This window comes from Zingiber officinale, chromosome 9A (genome assembly GCF_018446385.1).
Source record: "Zingiber officinale cultivar Zhangliang chromosome 9A, Zo_v1.1, whole genome shotgun sequence".
Classification (NCBI taxonomy): Eukaryota; Viridiplantae; Streptophyta; class Magnoliopsida; order Zingiberales; family Zingiberaceae; genus Zingiber; species Zingiber officinale.
Window position 1 is genome coordinate 132,458,888 of NC_056002.1, and position 20,635 is coordinate 132,479,522.

Genomic DNA, 20,635 nt, shown 5'->3' on the forward strand with positions numbered 1-20,635 from the left:
TCTATCGAAAAGGGGAAACGAAAGGAATTGTCTATACTTTCGGAAATTTCACCCTCAAGTTACATTTGTGTTTTGGGCGTTCTTTTCTACTACAAAGGAATTTCAAATTGCAAGGAAAGTATTGTGTATTACAATGAACATTCTTATTCTTGTACTTGAACATTGAATTACTTACTAAATGGTGCAACGCCCCTAGAAGTTAAGGTTCATCACCTTCCGGTAGACAATTCGATGGGTTCTTGGTTATACGATGAGTAATCGTCCCAAATCAATCTCTTTTGTATCCTTTCGTACTCCTGCTTCTGACTAACCTCGACTAGTTGCAACTGTTCCCATCGATCCGTCAAGCCTTCGCCTTCTAGCATTCGAATTACATCCGACATTGTTGGACGGGCGTCCGGTGATTGCTGCGTGCAAAGAAGTGCAACTTGAATCAGCTTTTCCACTTCCACAATATCGTAGTCCTTGTTGAGGTTGCAGTCGATGATGGTATCAAGTTGTTGTTCCCTCGATAGTTTCTTGACCTTCACAAGGATAGTCGTCGATTGAGTAGTTGCTTAAAGGTAGACATTGATATCTAGTAAGTAAACACGCTTTTTACTCGCATTGAAAACTAATTGTACCTTATCGAGCAACAAAATTTCTCCCTCAAAGATGTCGATGGCACGTTGGCCAGTGACGAGCTCAAGAAGCATGATTCCGTAACCGAAAACATCAGTCTTGATTGAGGACTTGCCGGTAGACAGATATTCCGGTGCGATATGGCCCATAGTCCCTCGAATTCGAGTCGTCACAGAAGTTTTCCTAACATCCACCAATTTGACCAAGCCAAAGTCTCCGACGACTGCTTCAAAATTCTCATCGAGCAAGATGTTGGCAGCTTTGACATCTCGGTGAATGATCTTGGGGTTGCAATGCTCATGAAGGTACTCCAGACCGTGTGCTGCGCCCATGGCCACTTTTTTCCTCGTCGGCCAATCTAACACTGCCTCACCATGTTTTCGATCTGCATAATTTGCAGCAGCACCATCGAGTTCAAAATGAAAAATCATGGGATGACAAGCATTGCGAGCTTAAAGCAATGTAATGAGGTTCAAGCGATAGCTACCTCGTAAACGATAGGCGACACTCAGATTTTTCATGTAAGGATAAACCAGAAGGCGCTCGGTGGGTGTCGTACAGTAGCCGATCAACCTTAAAAGATTTTTGTGAACAGCAACACTTATCAATTCAACTTCACGGATAAATGCAACTTCCCCGGCATGACTTTCGTAATCAATCAACCTTTTTACGGCAACTTCAGAATTATCTGAGAGCACTCCTCTGTATACCTTCCCAAAACCACCCTGACCAAGAACATTTTTTTCACCAAAGTCGCCCGTTGCAATTTTTAGTTCTCGCCAAGTGAACCTCTTCAGTTGTCCAAATGCAATTTTGTGGTCTGATTCACCTAGATAATCAACAAAAACAAAAGGAACTTACGATATTAGTCTAGAACAATCAGTGTAAGCTGAAGAAACAAAAAAAATATATAAAAAATACCTGGAACATCAACAAAAGTATCGTGTGGGTAATGCTTATTCCTTCTCCATAGAAGAAGCAAACCACATACGAGTAGGAGTCCTATTATTCCTCCGATACTTCCGATTACGAGTCCTCTCTTTGAATTCTTAGATGCTTCTATTAAGATTTAAGTGCGAGGAATACAATATTTTCCAAATATTATGAATGAGAAACCAGAAAACACTCAAATGTTTCAGAATCTAAATTAAATATGTCATACCTCCTTGATTAGTTATGTTGTTCGTGCAACTATTCAAGGTGTTTGTGCCACAATTAAGCTTATTACCTGTGAAACTGCAATGAAGTACATAAAGCAAGTCACTTGCCAAATATCGATGATTCTCTTTTTCTGAGTCTTAAGTTATCGCAACGGTATATAAGGTATATGCCTACTTATAGCTTAAAACATTAAGTAGATTCGTGGGTATGTCGCCGGTGAGATCGTTGTAAGCAAGGTTACTGCAAATACAAGGCCAATATTGTAATTAGATAGACGATAAATTACAAGTACAATCTATTGAAACATGAACTACAATACATTTTGCCTTCATATATGATACATATTGAACAAATAGTTTACATATAAATGTTCAATTTCGCACTTTGTTCCCTAAGCAAGTGTGATTTAATAGTTGGAACTCTAATAATGAAAATTGGAAAAAGAAAAAGTATAATTTCTCCTTTATTTTTTGTGTATTTAAGCTTGATTTATGAATAAAATGATTGGTTATCTCCTATCAGGTGAAGGAGAACTTATACTTACATATTACTTAAGCTTGATAGGTTCGAAAGAGAACCGGGAAGGTTACCGCTTAAAGCATTCCCACTTAAATCCCTGCATTTGTAAGCAAGTGAAGCAAATGAAGAGAAATATTGATGGAGCTAGATAAGAATGAAGAGTGTAAGTTTCGCATACATAATTCGGAGTGCTGCCAGATTTCCAAGAGAATCTGGTATGGTCCCATTTAGTCTATTATTCTGCAATGTCAAGCTTCTCAAGCTTAACAAGTTTCCAAGCTCTTTAGGAATAGAACCAGATATAAAGTTGTCTGATAGAGACCTGCATATATGGTGCCATATGTAATGTCAAATCCTAAAAGTACTACGTTCTTAGGGTGACACCGATACCGGCATCGCTACCATAAAGAGAAGAAGAAATGTATGAACTAGCATGAACAATTCAATCACTTGTAATACTGAATGCTTATTTGTTTTTCAGATCTGCTACTACTTACAATGTACGAAGACTAGGAAGCTCTCCAAGTCTCGGAGACAAAGTTCCATTGAATCCCTTAGACGACAGTGCCCTGGAATTATTTCAATGAGGTAAATGCCGTGTTAAACCATCGATAGCTCTTGCACAAACTTAGAATTAAGTATGGAAGAAGTAAATCATATATGTGATGTGATGTTAGACGGGCAACCGCAAGGTAAAGGAATAGAAGGTGAACTTGAGGCTTAGCAATCAGAAATGCTAATAAAAAGGTATAGAAATAACAATAACTGCTAAACTAATTAAACTTACAACTCCACAACAAGACCACCAGAACATGTCACGAAGTTCCAATTACATGGAGAAACTTGATTGCTTATCCAAGAAGTAAGCTGGTTAACATCTTGAAAGGCTGTCTTTATATCGATAAGAACACCCACTGTTGAAATTCAGTAATTATTATGCAGTGTTGTAGAGGTATGATGAAATGGATAGATCTGCAACATATCTGTTATTCTTTCCATAATAATTTTCTAAAACAATCAGCGTACCGGTCTCATGGAAGAATATTCCATAATAATTTTCTTCAGATTCCCACAGAAGTTTATGCAAGTTTACAATGAGTTGTGGTATTGCATATTGCCTCCAAGAATTCCTTAGGTCTACTTATGATATCAATGAAAATATTTCATGGGATGAAGCTAGATTATCAAAGCACCATTTCTGTCTCATAGAGTTGAAGGCAAGGAGTAATTCTCTTGCGCAAGGCTGGAAACTTGTCCCATTATCTAACTTTGAAAGAATACCAATTGTCTGATTGTGACCTTAAAATGGTATGTAAAGTTGGCCCGCTTAAACTACTTGAGCCGAAGTTATCAGGCCATACAGTAAACAGGAAACCAAAAAAGTTAACATCAAAGAAAAATGCCGAACAAGATCTATGTTTCCAGACTACAAATGTCAGTTGCGATAAAATGGATGAATCATGAGGCTCCCACTAAAACCCTTGTTGATTATTTTACTAACGTGATTTAAGGTGGAGTGGAGCTTGTGGCCAAAATAACTACCTACTGGTTCATCAAGATGAAATGGAGATAGACATTTGTAGAGTCGATGGGTCTACATGAAGAGACTATTAAAGTAAACGCTGAACAAAATTTTAGATTTTAGAGTACAATTTCTGAAACTGTTGAGATTCTTTTGAGGGGAAGAGAAAGCCAATAGCCTATTAAGAATAAAATAGGAAATATGCACAAGCCGAATCAGTCCAAAGATTAGACACCTTTACGAACTAAATTAATGGAGGCTGGCCTTGAAATATTGAATTTTGTTATTCTAACTAAGACCTCTTATCTGAACAACATTAGAATGTGCATCAGATGGTTGTTGAGAGTTTCTGAAAGCTTCCATCACCGATACAACATATTTAGTGGGACCTTTGAATAATTTGCTACAATTGCATATTGTTCTTTGAAGGGTAGACTTGGTGCAATGATAAAGTTGCTATAGCATAATCTAGTGATCATGGGTTCAAGTCACAAAACCAATCTCTTGTAATGCAGGGTAAGGTTGTGTACAATAGACCCTTTCCGAAATACTACATTGAAGGGAGCTTCGTCCACCGGGCTGCTCTTAATTGCATATTGTTCTCTAGCTCTACAGAATATATGAGTGGATGTTTCAGTCTTGAGTTCCAAGTAAGGCACACAAATTGTTGGCTGTTCTCTTCCTGTGATTGAGAAAACTTATGTTGCAGTTTGCCTCTGCAATTTAGCCAACCTAGGGTTTTGGCTTTTGGCTTTTGCAGGAGTAGTGTAGGACTATGGGAGTTTGTCAATTAACTAGAAACAGATGAGTGTCAGACCATGAACTAAAGATGAAAATAGGTACACGCAATACTCCCTGAACATTGGTTGAAATGCCCAAATAATTGTAAATGAAAGATGAAAATAGGTTAAACTATCCAGCAATAGTCCCTGAATATAACACGAGGCTTAGGCAAAGCTAACATTTTTCTTAGAAAGAAAGCAGCAGATACAAGGACCAAAGTTTTCTGAGTCATTACGGTATAACATAAAAAGGTTTAAGTTAACAAACTTACCTTCCCTCTGTGATGCAAGAGAAGAATAAAGAGAGGCAAAGCATAACAGCAAGACCAAGTTCACTTTTGCATTCATCCTCAGCTTTTAATTCAACAGGCACGAAGAACACTAGAAACAAAGAGGAACAGGGACTATCATTTAGATTGTTCTATCAAACCAATTTGACGAAGGTCAATTGAGATAATCAGGTCCCAAGAAACAGTTACAAACAGATCTACATATTAGTTCTCTCGCAATTCAGGAACATCAATCAACTTTCACATGTGAATCAATTGATAAAAGCCACCTCAGAAAAGAAAACAAAATTGACAGAAAAAAACTAGCAACAGCTAATAAATGGAGAATGTAAAAGAAACGTCAACTTGATAGCATGCTCTATGCAATTGATTCTCCAAAGGTTTTCGTGAGTAAATGACATTTGTTCCTGTCTGAGATTGTGGTTTGATGAGTCAGGGAGACCTCGAGAGCTTCGATGATGATGAGATCGCCTAGGATATTTGCACGCTCAATTAGAGAGATTGAATAGGTGCTGAAATTAGACACGGCGTGATCACTTAGACGCTCAAGTCAACACAGAGGCTATGAGAAGATGAAAGTGGTGGAGTAGTACAGGAGTCCAGATGGTGGTGTGTGCATACCTATCCCCGTGGGAGCAAGCGACCTTTTATAAAGCTGCAACTGTACTTTCCCGTCCCCACGTGCTTTGAGATGAATGCTTACGTAGGCCACGTCCTTCGACAGAAATGACTACGTTACCCAAATCCTCCAGGATAAACAGGTACATTGCTCACACCCCCCGAGAGAGAACGCCTACATTGTCCACATCTGTCGGGGGCAGCGGCTCAACGAGCCACGCCCCTTAGGAGAGAACGACTATGTTGTCCACGTTTGCCGAGGGTAACGGTTCAACGAGCCACATAGGATGCAAGCCCAACGAGCCACGCCCCTTAGGAGAGAACGACTATGTTGTCCACGTTTGCCGAGGGTAACGGTTCAACGAGCCACATAGGATGCAAGCCCTACCTGAAGGAATCGGGTGACTGATATAAGGGAATTGGATGACTAATCTAAGGAAGTCAGGAAACTAATATGAGGGTTGTTGGGGTATGCCTGATGCAGTGGTGTGTGCTTAACATATTTCACAAAACATGCAGCGGAAGTAAAAATACGATAATAAAACTATTTTATTATAACAAACACCACACGCATGCAGGATACAACTCACGTAGACATAATTGTAAAACAAAACTTAAGAATAATGATTATTCTAGGCATACCTTACAGATGATGCATAAAGGAAAGGGCATCAACATTAGCGACGTCCACGAACCTCGCCTCTATTCGTATCCACGCCGAGATCTTCAAGACAACTTCGATGAGCAACAAGGTTCGCCTCTGATTTATACTAGCCAAGCGTGGAGGCAATCATGATCCAAGAGAAGGAAGAAGAAGCGAAAGCTTGAGGAAGAGAAAATTCTTCCTCTTGGCTTCTTAGTGAGAGGCGGCAGAGAGAGGAGAGGAGAGAGAGAGAGGCCAGGTTTTTCCAAAAAATCTAAACCAACGAATAATGAATTGGTTATTAATTTTCTCCCTTCTATATCAATATATAGGTTCTTTTGATAAGTTGGATTAAAATGTCCAAACCCGGCCCATATTCCTTAACCAAAATTTGACTCATTAACCTCTTGGTTTGGTTCACAAATAAACCAACTGGGTTTAAACCAAACCAATTTGGTTCATTACTAAACCAAATATGGTTTAACTCTTCCATAAGAGATGTGGTCCATCCGCACCTCCGTTCCGATAAAATATCTTCCATATTTGCCCTTCGTCTAGTTCAACCAAACATTTTATCTCTTGATCTGAAAATCGAATTCTCGAACTTATTTTATGTCTTTTAGATACTCATAGTGCATGTGACCCAATAGGTTCCTGGTTTATCTTGGTCGTCCATAATTAACTATTTAATTATGAATCGATTATAAGTGACACCTAGTAGTACATCATGATCCCCAATTAATTGAAAAATCACAGTTGATTCCAGAACTAGTTCTAAATTCTTCATCAACTAGTGAGTCGTCCTTATTCCTTTCACTAGTCTTATACCCACTTGATTCAGGACATAGTTTATATGTCTGTCCCTACTAGACTGACTACGTTACACCTAGCCCAAGTAATACTTCCTCATCTTGTAGATTTAAATTACTTCTACAAGTGTCTGAGAGTCTCATACTCTTAACATATGATGTTTTGTAAAGACTTTGAGTAATAATCCTGACAAGTGGCCATAGGGTATACGTTTCCTCGTAAGGAGCAGTGAATCCTCTATGGGTTATCCAAACACTTTCGGGCACTTCGACTTATACCCAATCATCCCGAGTTCACATTTCTAAGGAGATGTTTTGCTTGAGATGTCAAAGTATAAACCTCCATGACCAAGGTGACTTGAATATCTCAAGTCAAAGGAAACTTGCATTCGAGCTGCAGTAAGTACTTCACAAATATATTCATATATGTAGAGAACCATATGAAACCTTTTAGCAAGTCACTCTAATGAACTATAACTAGCATCCACGTTTAATTCTTGACATCTCAATGTCTCCAGCTAATAAGTAACAACCGCTTAGTTAGACCAAGGAGTATAACCTATACTAGTCTCACAGAATTGATGATGTCTGAATACATCAATTCATTAATTAGGGAATGTTTAAAACTTTTATAATTACATATGTTCAATCGCCATGGTTTCCTAAACTGTAAGCTTAGACGTGACTCTCAAACTTGCTTTGTGATAGAGCCTTTGTCAAAGGATCCGGTAGGTTCCTTTTAGTGGAAATTTTCTCGAGTTGTTTTTCTTTCTTACTTATGATCTCCTTGATTAGATGACAATGGCGAAGCACATGTTTGGATTGCTAGTGGGACTTGGGTTCCTTTGCTTGCGCAATGGCTCTAGTGTTATTGCAGTAGACGGGTAATGCTTCAACAATGGTCCGAACCACTCCAAGTTCAGTGATAAATTTCTTGATCCAAACCACTTCCTTTGCTGCTTCCGAAGCTACAATGTATTATGCCTCATAGGTAGAGTTTGCTACGATGTCTTGCTTGGAACATTTCCAACTAACTGGCCTTCGTTCAATGTGAGTATGTATCTAGACTGGGACTTGGAGTCATCCTTGTCTGTCTAGAAGCTAGTATCAGTATACCCGCGTATAACTATATTACCATCTCCATATATTAAGAACATATCCTTAGTTATTCTTAAGTACTTAAGGATTATCTTGACAGCCACCCAATAATCCATTCCTGGATCCGATTGCTTGTGACACTCAAAGCGTATGATACATCATGCCTTGTACATAACATAGCATATATGATAGATCCTATCGCAAATGCATAGGGAATCTTATTCATGCAAATCCTCTCATCTTCTGTACGTGAACACATAGATTTTGAAAGGTGAATTCCATACCTCATGGGTATGAAACCTTTCTTAGATTCATACATGTTAAACTATTTTAGCACTCTGTCTATATATGTAGACTGTGAAAGACCAAGCAACCTCTTTGATCTATCTATATAGATCTTCATCCCAAGGATGTAAGTTGTTTCTTGCATGTCTTTTATGGAGAACGTTTTGGACAACCAAATTTTAACTGACTTGTAGAACTGGCACGTTGTTTCTTATGAGTAATATGTGTCATTGACATATAATATTAGGAATACGACTACACTCCTACTAACCTTTTGGTATACACAAGGTTTGTCAGGATTTTGTGAGAAATCAAACTTTTTTATTACCTCATCAAAACGGATATTCCAACTTTTGGATGCTTGGTTCAATCCATAAATGGACCGTTGAAACTTGCATACTTTATTTCTATCAACAGATGTGAAACCCTCAGGTTGTATCATATATACGTCCTAGAGTAGGTTTCCATTAAGAAAAGTTATTTTCAGATTCATCTATCATATCTCATAATCATAATGAACTGATATGGTCAGGAGTATCCAAATGAATTTCTTGGGAATCGTGCAAATCCCCTCTTATTAAGGCACAACAGGTTCCCACGCCTGCATTAACTGCCAACCTGTCACGGCCACTACCGCCACACGCCTGACATGACAGGCATTGATGGCGACGCTTGGCAGTTTGAATTCAACGGCGAGATCTTGTCCTAGGTTTCCGCGACCTAGATCGGACGGCTTCGATAGGCCGAGCCCGGGGTATATGAGCCCGCTGCGTCGTCGCCTTCTACAAGCTTTCGTTGCCGTGTTTCCAACGGCCTTTATGCTTTTGCTCACTGTGCTCTCCGGCGATTCCTTGCGTCTTGCCCTCCGGTGATCCTCCGTCTCCCTCTTTCCCGGTAAGCTCTCTTCCCGTCACCTTTTCTTTCGAGCCTTCTGCTTTTCGCTGTTCCAGCGACGTTCTCGCGACCCTTTTGTATCTTTTTCGATCGTCTTTCCCCCATTTTGCGTCCGTTTTTGCGATGGCCAGCTCCTCACAGCTGTCAGCCCCCATCCCTGGACCCTGGTATACCACCATGGAGTCTAGGTTTGACGAGGGCGACACGGAGGGTCTTAGAAATGCCTTCGAAATTCCGCCTAACCACGAGATTGTTTTGCCTTCCTCGTCCAATCGGCCAAATACCCCGTCGACCGGATGCATCTATCTGCTCAGGGACCATTTCTCCGCCGGTCTGCGGTTCCCTATCCATCCTTTCATTATCGCAATTTGTAAATACTTCCGCATCTCCCTCCCTCAACTCGTGTCGAACTCCTTCCGTCTTCTGTGCGGCGTCGTCGTCTTGTTTCAGCTGCATGGCATCCCTCTTACGCCCCGGGTCTTCCACTACTTTTACTACCCGAAGCTGTCCGAGCCGGGGACCTTCCTCTTCCAGTCTAGGGCTGGTCTAGTGTTTTTTGATAAAATGTCATCCTCCAATAAACATTGGAGCGAGTACTTTTTTCTGCGTCTTCCTGAGCGGCCGGAATTCTCGACCCACTGGTAGCTCGAAGTGGCACCTCAACCCCCACTGAAGAGTTACAAGAGCCGATCGGACTATTTGGATGTTGCGGCGATGCTGGCAGGTCAAAAGTACGACATCTACAAGTTGCTGCTTGAGGATGCCGTCTACATCTTCGGCTTGAGTTCGATCCGTGCCCGGCTGCCGACCAGCTTAGGTAAGATACTTCTTTACATATTCCTTTGATGCTAACTGATTTTTCCTTTTATCCTGCAGCCAAAGTCATGATGTGTGCACGGATGGCCGGCAAGGCGAAGCTCTCGGATAGCGCGATCGAGAAGACGACTATCGAGGAACTGGTGAGCCGAGGTCTGCGGCCGGTCAGCTCCCACGAAGATCTGCTTGGGCTGAGCGAGGAGACGCTCGTGGAAGTGGGCGAAGGCGCGGCTAGCCATGCGCCGAGCGGAGGGGCCACCCCAAGCTCACAGCCTCAAACGACGTGACACCCCATCATTCCCGTCGAGGAACCCTTAGGCTCGGCCTCCTCCGACATGCCACTGACCAGGTGCAAGAGGCGCCGAGCGGAGCCGTCTTCACGTTCCACTACCTCAGGTGCGCAACTGGTCGAGAGGGTCGAAACTTCGACTCCGGCTCCGCTCCCAGAAGCTGTGGAGGCATCATCGTCCGATCGGACGCCCTCCCTGGCAAACCTACCGCAGGGGTCGTCGCCGCATCGCTCGTGGCCTTCATGTCGCCACCACCGAAACCTCTAGCGGTTAAACGGTTCGACATCTTACCGGCTTTCGGTCGGGAGGCCTCATCCCACTCGGCCCCGAGCGGCCGACGATTTGTTACGGCGATCCTCCATCTGCCAACGGAGGACTACAGTGAGCTGAGCGCCCAGTCTCGGACCCCCGAGCACTAGATCCTCATCCGGGGGCCGCTCGCCGAAGTCTGGGAGGATGCAAGAGCCCGTGCGGCGATGCTACCTCCAGGCGCCCTGGCAACAGTCACACCCAAATGGCCACCGGAGTAAGTTCTTTAATGTAAACTCATGACTTACCCCCGTTCGGCTATAACCTTTTCCCTTTTACTCGCAGTACTGGGTGGAGAGTCTGGTCATGTGTCACAGGCTCGCATTCTTGGAGGACGAGTTTAAGAAACTCAAAGTCTCGAGCAGCGCTTCCTCCTCCCAAGGGCCATCGATCTCTGAGGTCGAGAAGCTGAAGGCCGACTTGGAGAGGAGCAATAAACTTCTGGAGGCCGAGCGGAAAAAATCCGCAGATCAGGAGGTGATGCTGGCTCGGCTCAACAAGCGGGTCACCACCTTCGACAAGAAAATCGAGTCGGCCACTGCTAGGAAGCAACGGGCCATCGACGATCTTGAATTGAAGAACAAGGAAGCCCGGAGCCTGGCCCAGAAGCTTAAGGAGGCCGAAGATTTTTTGGTGGTTGAGCGGAATAACCGCTCGGCCAAAGAAAAGTTCCTTCGCGATCAGATGGCCTCCAAGGATGCTGCGCTAGCAGCCACCAAGGACGAGCTAGAGGGATCCCGTGTGGCTTGACGATTGATGGAGACACGCTTTTAACGTCGCCGCTTGACGATTTTGTCGGAGACTCGCGTTTAAGGTCGCCGCTCGACCGTTGGTGGAGACGAGGGTTTAAGGTTGTCGCTCGACCGTTAGAGCCCATGATTTTAATATAACTCAAACCCGGCCAATCGGCTCAGGAGTCTTCGACATTGAGCTCATGACTCTAATATAATATAAATCCGACCGATCAGCACGGGAGTCTTCGACATTGAGCCTGTGGCTCTAATATAATATACACCTGGTCGATCGGCACGGGAGTCTTCGACATTGAGTCCGTGACTCTAATATAATATACACCCGATCGATCGGCATGGGAGTCTCTGACATTGAGCCTGTGACTCTAATATAATATACACCCGGTCGATCGGCATGGGAGACTTCGACATTGAGCCTGTGGCTCTAACATAATATAAATCCGACCGATCGGCACGGGAGTTTTATACATTGAGCCTGTGACTCTAATATAATATGAACACGGCCGATCGGCACGAGAGTCTTCGACATTGAACCTGTGACTCAAGTATACCTTAGACCCGGCCGATCGGCACGCGAGTCTTCGACATTGAGCCCGTGACTCAAATATAGCTTAAACTCGACCGATCGGCACGGGAGTCTTCGATCGGAGAACTATTGCAGATCCTATGACCGAAAGAAAAAACATAACAGAAAAACTGACCTGCCGACTAGCAGAGGATCTGACTCAATTCCTCGACTCCCGAATACCCGTGGAGTGAATATGCTCGTCGAAAACCACCAAGGTCATGAGTATGACAGAATTTTCCAGCATCGTCCATTTTCACGTCTCAAATCAAGCAAAGTCCCCACAGACGGTGCCAATATGATCCTGTCCGAAAGTCAAAGAGACGGATGCTGGGGACGTGGCGCTCACGCTGGCCTCCGGTGGACTTCGCTCCCGCTTGCAACACAAGCAGCGTCAGTGCCGAGCCAAGGAAGGAGTCCCCGGTGATGGCCCTTCGACGCTCAAGTCAGTCTCGGCGAAACAAGAAGCAAAGAGAACTATAGCGCAACAGTAGAAATAGCGAGAAAAGCATACCTCCGCCGATGCCTAGACCTCCCTTTATATAAGGCTCCTGTAGCGTATGTGCACGCTTCTTAAAGCGGGCACGTTATCCCAAGCTTTCTTTGAAGAGACATGTCAGAAAAGTGTCATTGACACAGTACCTTAACGGGTCGAACATATCTCTGAAATGACAGTAGAAGCTTCCGCCGTACGATCCTCTGTCTGACCATGCCGTCTGTCAGCGGCACTAGCTCCCCAAAGGATGTTGAAGGACATCCCGCTGTAGGCTTCTACGCGTCCCTTGAGCGTCGGTTTGACTACTCCGTGTCGGAGACAGTGGGTCGGTACTTAACCTCCGGTCGGAATATGACTCGTCCGACCGTCCAAGATCATCCATCCGACTGTCTTGACTTTGACCTCCATTGACCTCTACCGTGGCGCCAGGGTGGGGCCCCTCGTCATCACATATAAAGTGTTTTTAAAAAGATTTTAAATAGATGTTTTTAGGATTTTTGCCACGTGATTAATCATTTAAATATATACCTGCTTCAGTCTGCTCTTGTCACCAATCAATGGAGAGGTTGATAGTTGGCTACGAATTAATGTCGCTTTGCAGCAAGTGACGGTGACCAGACTCGGCAAGTAAACGGTGACTGGCTTTTTGACTAACCCCGTCGTGGACGCCAACCTCGGGAGCGATCGGGTCACTCGCCCTGGTCGCACTCGTGAGGGTTCTATGATCCGGCGAGTGGTGACGGAAGGAATAGCGGGCGGTAGCAGCGACAAGATTGATTACATGTTCAAGGTGGGTTGATCAAGGACTCTGCGGTGGGGAAGTCGTAGATCCTGGTGCGATTCGCGCGCAACGAGTTCAGCCTCGACTCCAAGGCCACGATTGGAGTGGAGGTCCAGACGCGGACGCTCGTCACCCAACACAAGAGCGTCAAGGCCAGATCTGGGACACCGCTGGCCAAGAGAGGTACTTGCCCTAAAACTCTAGCTCTTTTCATTCCAAATCCTAGTTTCTTTTTTTCCTTTTGTGATCTAGGTTACACTGTTCTTCCTTTTGCTCTTTGATTTGTGCCATTTGGTTTTATTTGCCTTCTACTACAATCTTCACTTTGATCATTCTGTTCGTTCAGATAAAAAAAAGTTGTTTTTTCAACTCTTTGGAATCTAATTAGACGCTTCTTGATAGTACTTGGAAAAAAGGTAAACTGAAATTGAATCGAAAAATGATGTTCAACTCTTTGGAATCTAATTAGACGCTTTTTGTCCTTTCAACTAAAAACCCCTTCTTTGAAGCAAATTGTCAAACATGTTTATCTCATTCCAGGATCAAACTCAGGATAAACCAAAAAAATACACACAAATGTTTCTCTCATAGATTTTAGCCGCCCAAAGAGTTTCCATGAAACAATAATTGGTTCCATAAAATCTCATAACTGAAGACCAAACGATGCCATAAGCAGGTCCTAACTTTTCAACCATCTAAAGAAGAAAAAGGGAAAATATCCATCGCATCCATTAAACAGAACTTCAAGTATCTAAAGAAAACTTCAAGTGTGTTTTACCTGAAAAAAAGCTGAAATCTTTTGTTCAAGAATTGCAGAGAACTGGCTTGAAGTGAACAGAGGAAAGATTAGCAAGGTGCATACAGCTGTGAGCTGACTCAAAGAAAGCGGAGAAAGAAAAGGAGGAGGAAAAATGTTTGCATTTTTGCTTCCTGTCAAAGTGAAGCTTGGAAAATGTTGTGTGGAAGCAACCTCAGCCATTATTCAACCAGTAGTCTTGCCTTTGGCCACAGAATCCAGGGCCGTCGCCATTAGCGTTGACTGACCAACATCGATGACTCCACTGGTCTACGTTGTCTTCACAACTCACAAGTGGGCCTTCGGCCTTCCCATTGGACCGGTCTAGCCGTAGCCTCTGGGCCTTGAGTTTTTTTTTCATGTTCTTATTGTTATTTTCAAAATTAAAAAATAAAAATAAAACAGATATTCATATTTTTAATATTTTAATTTTTTTTATTAGAGTTGTAAACTATATATTATTGAAGAAAGAGAGAAATTATTTAAATATAAATAAAATATAAAAAATGACATCTCAATTATTTAAAAATTAATATTCTTGGCAGTAAAAGGCACAAATCATATAAAATTTTAGGGTAAAAAAAAAAAATATATATATATATATATATATATATATAAAGTGTTTTTAAAAAGATTTTAAATAAATATTTTTAGGACTTTTGCTACGTGATTAATCATTCAAATATATACCTGCTTCAGTTTGTTCTTATCGCCAATCAATGGAGCGGTACATTGTTGGTTACGAATTAATGTCGCTTTGCAGCAAGTGACGGTGATCGGACTCGGCAAGTAAACGGTCACTGAGTCGCCCGATAGCTTTTTGACTCGCCCCGTCGCGGACGCCAACCTCGGGAGCGGTAGGGTCACTCGCCCTGGTCGCGCTCGGGAGGGTTCTGTGATCCGGCGAGCGGTGGCGGAAGGAATAGCGGGCGGCGGCAGCGACAAGATCAACTACGTGTTCAAGGTGGGTTGATCGGGGACTCTGCGGTGGGGAAGTCGCAAATCCTGGCGCAATTCGCGCGCAACGAGTTCAGCCTCGACTCCAAGTCCACCATCGGAGTGGAGGTCCAGACGCGGACGCTCATCACCCAGCACAAGAGCGTCAAGGCCCAGATCTGGGACCGCTGGCCAAGAGAGGTACTTGCCCTAAAACTCTAGCTCTTTTCATTCCAAATCCTAGTTTCTTTTTTTCCTTTTGTGATCTGGGTTACACTGTTCTTCCTTTTGCTCTTTGATTTGTGCCATTGGTTTTATTTGCCTTCTACTACAATCTTCACTTTGATCATTCTGTTCATCCAGATAAAAAAAAAAGTTGTTTTTTCAACTCTTTGGAATCTAATTAGACGCTTTTTGATAGTACTTGGAAAAAAGGAAAACTGAAATTGAATCGAAAAAGGATGTTCATCAAAGCCAACAGCCTAAACAAATCATATGACGCAGATTTGATGTGGGTTATCATAATCTAACCTTTTGAAGCCCATCGAGCTTGTTCCTGTGCCCATCAAGTTAACTAGTTTTTTTTTAAGAAACTTAACTCTCAGTAATTTTGTATGAGCATTAAGCAGTATAAGATATAGAGTTTTCAACTATTAAAGAGAAAGTCGGAATTATACTTACGAGGAAAAAAAATTAATAGATACTTTAAAGATGGTATAGATATATACTTAGACGGTCTCTAGATGTGAAACTATGATAAATATACATATCAAACAAGAAAGACGAAAAATAATCAAACAAAATAAAATTTATTTATAATAGAGGAATGACATAGAAGGATTCGTGTAGTTGAAGATAGTATAAGACTTTGTTGTTGTATAATATTTATTCTATAAGATATAGAGTTTTCTTTGGAACTTCTCTGACCTGATTTTTTAGCACGGAAATAGAGAAAAACGTAGAATAGAAATGATAGATTAAGAGTTAATGATAGAATCATTTTGTAACCAAACATAGGAATAACTAAAAAAAGTAGTCTTATGCATGAAAGTCCCGCCAATGCGGGGTCTTGAAGAAAGGTCAGATCATGTTGGGTCTGTTGTATGTAATTTTACCCTCCATTGTAAACCTGTAACCAAGAAGTTATATGGTAGCAATTTTATCATTGCACTAAGGCTTCCTTTAAAAATTCATAAGTAAAGTTATTCCTATGAATGATATTAAAAAGGTAGCTTCATGCACAAAGATGCTATGTACACGACACAAACATGTAACCACATGGTCACACGATAGTACCTTTATCGTTGTATTAAGACTCTCCTTTAAAAATTTATATGAAAAGTTCTTTTGTGAATGATATTAAAAAGGATAATCAGATGTACGAAGCTCGGGAATCGAATTACATTAGGTCTATCATACGTAACCTTAGCTTACATTGTAAGAAGTTATTTATGTGACTCGAACCTGTGATTACAGAGTCATACGATAATAATTTTACTGTTACACCAAGATGCATTATTGTTTAGTAATTTCTTCCCTTTGTGATGTTCTGCAGGCATGGAATTGATGAGTTATTTAACGAGTAAACAAACAGAGGTATAGAGCTGTCACCAGTGCCTACTACCGTGGGGAGGTTGTGGCCTTGTTGGTGTACGACATCACCAAGCGCCAAAGCTTCGACCATATTCCTCGATGGCTCGAGGAGCTCAGAAGCCACGCTGACAGGAGCATTGTGATCATGTTGGTAGGCAACAAGACAGACCTCGAGGACCAAAGAGGCATAACCACAGAAGACGCCGCGAGTTCGCTCAGAAGGAGAACCTCTTCTTTCTAGAAACGTCCGTGCTGGAAGCCACAAACGTCACGAATGCTTTTCAGACCATGCTGACGGAAATCTTCAACGATGTCCCTTTTTCACTTTATTTTTTAGTGAATCTTTGAACTTAAAAAATTCAAGTCTCCTTTATCAGACAATTACAGCCTGAATGAAATGCACCGCTAAACATTAAACAAATGAAAAGGAAATATATGTGAAATATGCATAAAGAGAACTGAAATTAGAGTCAAAAGTATTAGCAGTAGAAATCTTTAAACAAAATCCATCAGCTAGTGCAAAGGAAATTATGCAATCGGGTGATTCTCTTAGATAAAACTTGCACAGGTAGTCACTCAGAAAATAGTCTCTAGGCTGCGACAGATGGCTTTGAGGCAGCGGAAAGCTTAGACCTTCTCTTGGCCAAGCTCTCGCTCCTGCGCTCCCTCTGCTCCTTGAGCCTGGAGGCAAGTAGCTTCTGGTAGTCGGCTGCTTCAGACTTTGCCTTCGCAATTCTCTTCTTCTTCTCAGAGATCCTAGAACGCTTCCGCTGCAATGTTAATGGAGTCACCAGTCGCTGAATCTTGGGCGCCTTGCTGCGCTTCTTACCTGCAGGAGCCCAAAAAAATTGTGACTATTGAAAAAGAAGCTCATGTAGTTAAACTGAAACTAGAAATCAAGCCAAAAATATCGAACTGCACCAGTTTTTGTTGTGAAGGTTCTGCGGTATGTGTTGACATATTTGCGGACATCATCCTCTTTCGATAGGTTGAATAGTTTGCGGATTTTGGAGGCTCTCTTAGGTCCCCTCATTCTTGGTTTCTCAATATCAGTCAATCCTGGAAGATCATTCTCGCCCTTCTTCACAATCACTAAGTTTAAAACTGAGAGATCAGGGCTGACAATGCAACCGCGAACTGATTTCCTCCTGCGCTCTCCGTTACGCCTGCCATACCCACGGAAGCAAGGTGTACCTCTGTGAAGCAGTAAGCGGACACGCCCAGTAGTAAGAACTCCTTGCTTCATAGGAAAACCTTGTTTATCACATCCTCCCATGATCTTAAAAACATATCCTTTAAACTCCTGGAAAAGAAACAAAGCTTATATGCTCGATCTTATAAGTTTTGCATGTTTCGAATTCTACCCAGAACCACCAGAAAAATTGCAGCTACAACATACCTCACCAAGAGCATCGCCGCTAACTTCCTGAGAGATCCTCTTGTCATAAAAAGCCCGACTGCACAGCAATTATGACAATTGTGGCTAAATTTGGCAGATAGAGATCATAGGAGAATGGACATAAGTAAAACAGGAGACTCTGTCCTCACACAAATTGAATAATTTCTGATAAATGCACTACATAATCATTTCATTCATCTGTTTTAACAATACTACTGTTGAATCCAGACAACTAAAAAATGTTTTCCACAAGAAAACAATTTTAAGATAGTTAATTATCAATAATGTACCTAAACTTGCAAAGAAGAAAATTGTTCACAGATATAAAACTTCAGATAATTTTTTTTTTGCACAAAGGTCAGTTTCTAAGGCAGAAATTTTATTTCTAAGATTTCCAACCTAAAACATATGAAGATGCTCAGCAATAGAACAGCATGGCATGGCATATAATCAAAGTCAACACCCTAGAACGCACCTTACTATAGCTAATAACCAAAAAGCTCAGTTTAGTCAGAGATCATCGATTATGTGTACAAGAAGATCCTCCTAACTTCAACAATCTTACCAGATGAACTCCAAAAAGCTTCAATTGCATCTCCCACATAATCCCTATTATGCCTTGCAAAAATAACCATACTGGCTAATGTCATCCAACTACATGCATGCTTAAAGTTATACTCAAGCGAATCTCGTATAAATGATTGATTTTTTTAATAATAACTCAAGAAGACTTCTCATGTTATTTCATTGTATCATCTTGATAGGACTACTATAATTTTTGTTCTCATGCTGCAAACTTTTACAACGATAATTCCCAGCCTGAAATATGAAGATTCACTGCAACAGAAGGGCAGGGTAATCCAAGACAGTACCCTAGAACAACACCTAGGCTTATAATTGTGTGAGCCTCAAGTAAACTTTTTTCCAGATCGATTCTCATTCCGTTAACTCATGAAGACTTTCTAATGTCATTTCGCTTCATATTATGATCTTTGGTACCAAATATCTAATGTTGACGGAAATTTAGTGAGTGCCAGATCTTGTTAATTTTCCATGCCTTGAGAAAACCACTACCTTGGCTGGTTTTCTACACATTACCATGGTGTGTCCAACGGTGTGTGCAACTAAGCAAGTGGTCAAAAGCAACTACAGGAAATATAAAACAGAAAATAGCAAACAAAACGCTTAGTCGTTGCAATGGCATACAGCTTCTGGTCGTCATCGATCTCGAGCTTCTTCTGACATCCCGTAGTTGGGTTCGCGATGTTGAACTTGAAAACAAAAAACAAAAATGAGGCCAAGCCGAATCTGAATCGAACGAATAGGAAGAACGAAAGACCTAAAAAAACTATGTCGCAGATCAATCAAATGCTTGCGTAATACCTTCATCTTGGATCCCGGAACCCCCCGCCGCCTGGATTAAGCGAACACGAAGAGGCGATAAAGCCGATCTCGAAGCAAACTCCGCCGGTAGGGTTTGCATCTTTCTCCTCTTTACCTTTTATAGTAACGAGTTGAAGGATCTGGACCGTTTATTTGATACGTGTCACTAAGTGACGATCTGAACGGTTGATTGTTCAGTCGCACTAAGCTATTAATTAGAGAAAAATTATTTATATCATTTTTTTTAAAAAAAAATCATTCTATTTTTATCTCATTTTTTAAATATCTTATTATAATTGTCACGATTCAATTTTTTAATTTATCCATTTTAAATTTACAAATTTATTTTTAAAAAAATTTACCCATGGTAAATTAAAATAAAATAATTTAATCAACACATATAAAATCACACCCTATGCATTGTTTTTTTTAATTCAAAATTGGATGGGAAAAACTATTTATTCTTGAAAAAAACTAAGAAAAATGATGAACCAGCACTAAATTTAAATTCAAAATATTAAAAAATTAGTCATGTAAACTCACAAAAACCTCTCTATAATTGTTAGGAATATCAACCTCTTGGTAGTTGTCTCAAGCTAAGTTTATAAATTATGATTGGGAGTTCAAACTCCTCTAACTAGTTACGATGATCCAAGGATTATTTTTCTTTCAAACTATGAATTCAAATCCAAAATATTAAAAAATTAGTTATCATAAACTCACAAAAATCTCTCAATGATTATTAGGAAGCCACGATCAGGCTCTCCCTGGTGGTCGCAAGTTTACGACTCATGATTGTGAGATCAAGCTTCCTTATTTAGTCATAACGATCAGGGGATTTCTTTTCTTCAAATCCAAAATATGAAAAAAAAGGTCGCCGTAAAATCACAAAAACCACTCTATGATTGTCGAGAAGCCACGATCAACCTCTCCATGGTTGTCACAAGTTTACAAATCATGATTGATTGTGAGCTCAAGTCCCACTAGTCATGACGATTAAAAGATTTCTTTCCTTTTGACTATGAATTCAAATCCAAAATACGAAAAAATTAGCCATCGTAGACTCACAAAAACCTCTCTATGATTGTCGAGATGTCACGATCAACCTCTTTGTGGTCGTCACGAGTTTACGAATCATGATTATAATCTCAACCTCACGAGTCACGACCTAACTAATGACAACAAAAAAAGTAGTTATAGAAATATTATCTTTTACTATCAATCTTTGATTATAATGATAAATATGATAAATTTTAACAGATTGAAATCAATTCGAG

The 20,635-nt window shown here is 41.2% G+C and overlaps 2 protein-coding genes and 1 long non-coding RNA gene across 8 annotated transcripts; 1 reads left to right on the top strand and 2 right to left on the bottom strand.

Moving 5' to 3' along the window:
* Positions 1-14: 14 nt before the first annotated feature.
* LOC122018488 (LRR receptor kinase SERK2-like) lies at positions 15-14,300 on the bottom strand. 6 transcript variants are annotated; one of them, XM_042575815.1, is made up of 12 exons: positions 14,030-14,300; positions 13,841-13,946; positions 4,878-4,986; positions 2,799-2,870; positions 2,480-2,623; positions 2,327-2,398; positions 1,957-2,022; positions 1,784-1,857; positions 1,543-1,680; positions 1,109-1,450; positions 624-1,006; positions 15-524 (listed from the first exon to the last, which is right to left on the bottom strand). In XM_042575815.1, exons 1-12 carry the CDS (start codon positions 14,228-14,230, stop codon positions 210-212), a joined length of 2,022 nt encoding a protein of 673 aa, XP_042431749.1. In that variant the 5' UTR covers positions 14,231-14,300; the 3' UTR covers positions 15-209. The 6 variants fall into 6 exon arrangements, with proteins under 6 accessions (XP_042431749.1, XP_042431751.1, XP_042431753.1 ...); XM_042575817.1 differs by lacking the exon at positions 13,841-13,946 and adding an exon at positions 3,089-3,215 and having other exon boundaries at positions 14,030-14,291; XM_042575819.1 differs by lacking the exon at positions 14,030-14,300 and adding an exon at positions 3,089-3,215 and having other exon boundaries at positions 13,841-13,943.
* Positions 14,301-14,743: 443 nt separating this feature from the next.
* On the top strand, positions 14,744-16,957 carry LOC122018491. Its single transcript, XR_006121791.1, has 2 exons — positions 14,744-15,184; positions 16,539-16,957. It is a non-coding gene; the product is annotated as an uncharacterized LOC122018491 (long non-coding RNA).
* Positions 16,958-16,997: 40 nt separating this feature from the next.
* Positions 16,998-19,474, bottom strand: LOC122018490 (40S ribosomal protein S6-like). The gene is made up of 5 exons (XM_042575823.1): positions 19,359-19,474; positions 19,182-19,246; positions 17,976-18,033; positions 17,498-17,879; positions 16,998-17,405 (listed from the first exon to the last, which is right to left on the bottom strand). The coding sequence occupies exons 1-5, from the start codon at positions 19,362-19,364 to the stop codon at positions 17,167-17,169; spliced, it is 750 nt and encodes a 249-aa protein (XP_042431757.1). The 5' UTR covers positions 19,365-19,474; the 3' UTR covers positions 16,998-17,166.
* Positions 19,475-20,635: the final 1,161 nt, after the last annotated feature.

Coding starts and splice junctions, on each gene's coding strand:
- LOC122018488 (XM_042575815.1), bottom strand. CDS start 14,230: ATGGCTGAGGTTGCTTCCACACAACATTTTCCAAGCTTCACTTTGACA. Junction 1,007..1,108: donor TGTCGCCTATCGTTTACGAG/GTAGCTATCGCT, acceptor CAAATTATGCAG/ATCGAAAACATGGTGAGGCA. Junction 525..623: donor AAATTTTGTTGCTCGATAAG/GTACAATTAGTT, acceptor ATCCTTGTGAAG/GTCAAGAAACTATCGAGGGA.
- LOC122018490 (XM_042575823.1), bottom strand. Junction 17,880..17,975: donor GCGGCGATGCTCTTGGTGAG/GTATGTTGTAGC, acceptor TTTCTTTTCCAG/GAGTTTAAAGGATATGTTTT. Junction 17,406..17,497: donor AACCTTCACAACAAAAACTG/GTGCAGTTCGAT, acceptor GGGCTCCTGCAG/GTAAGAAGCGCAGCAAGGCG.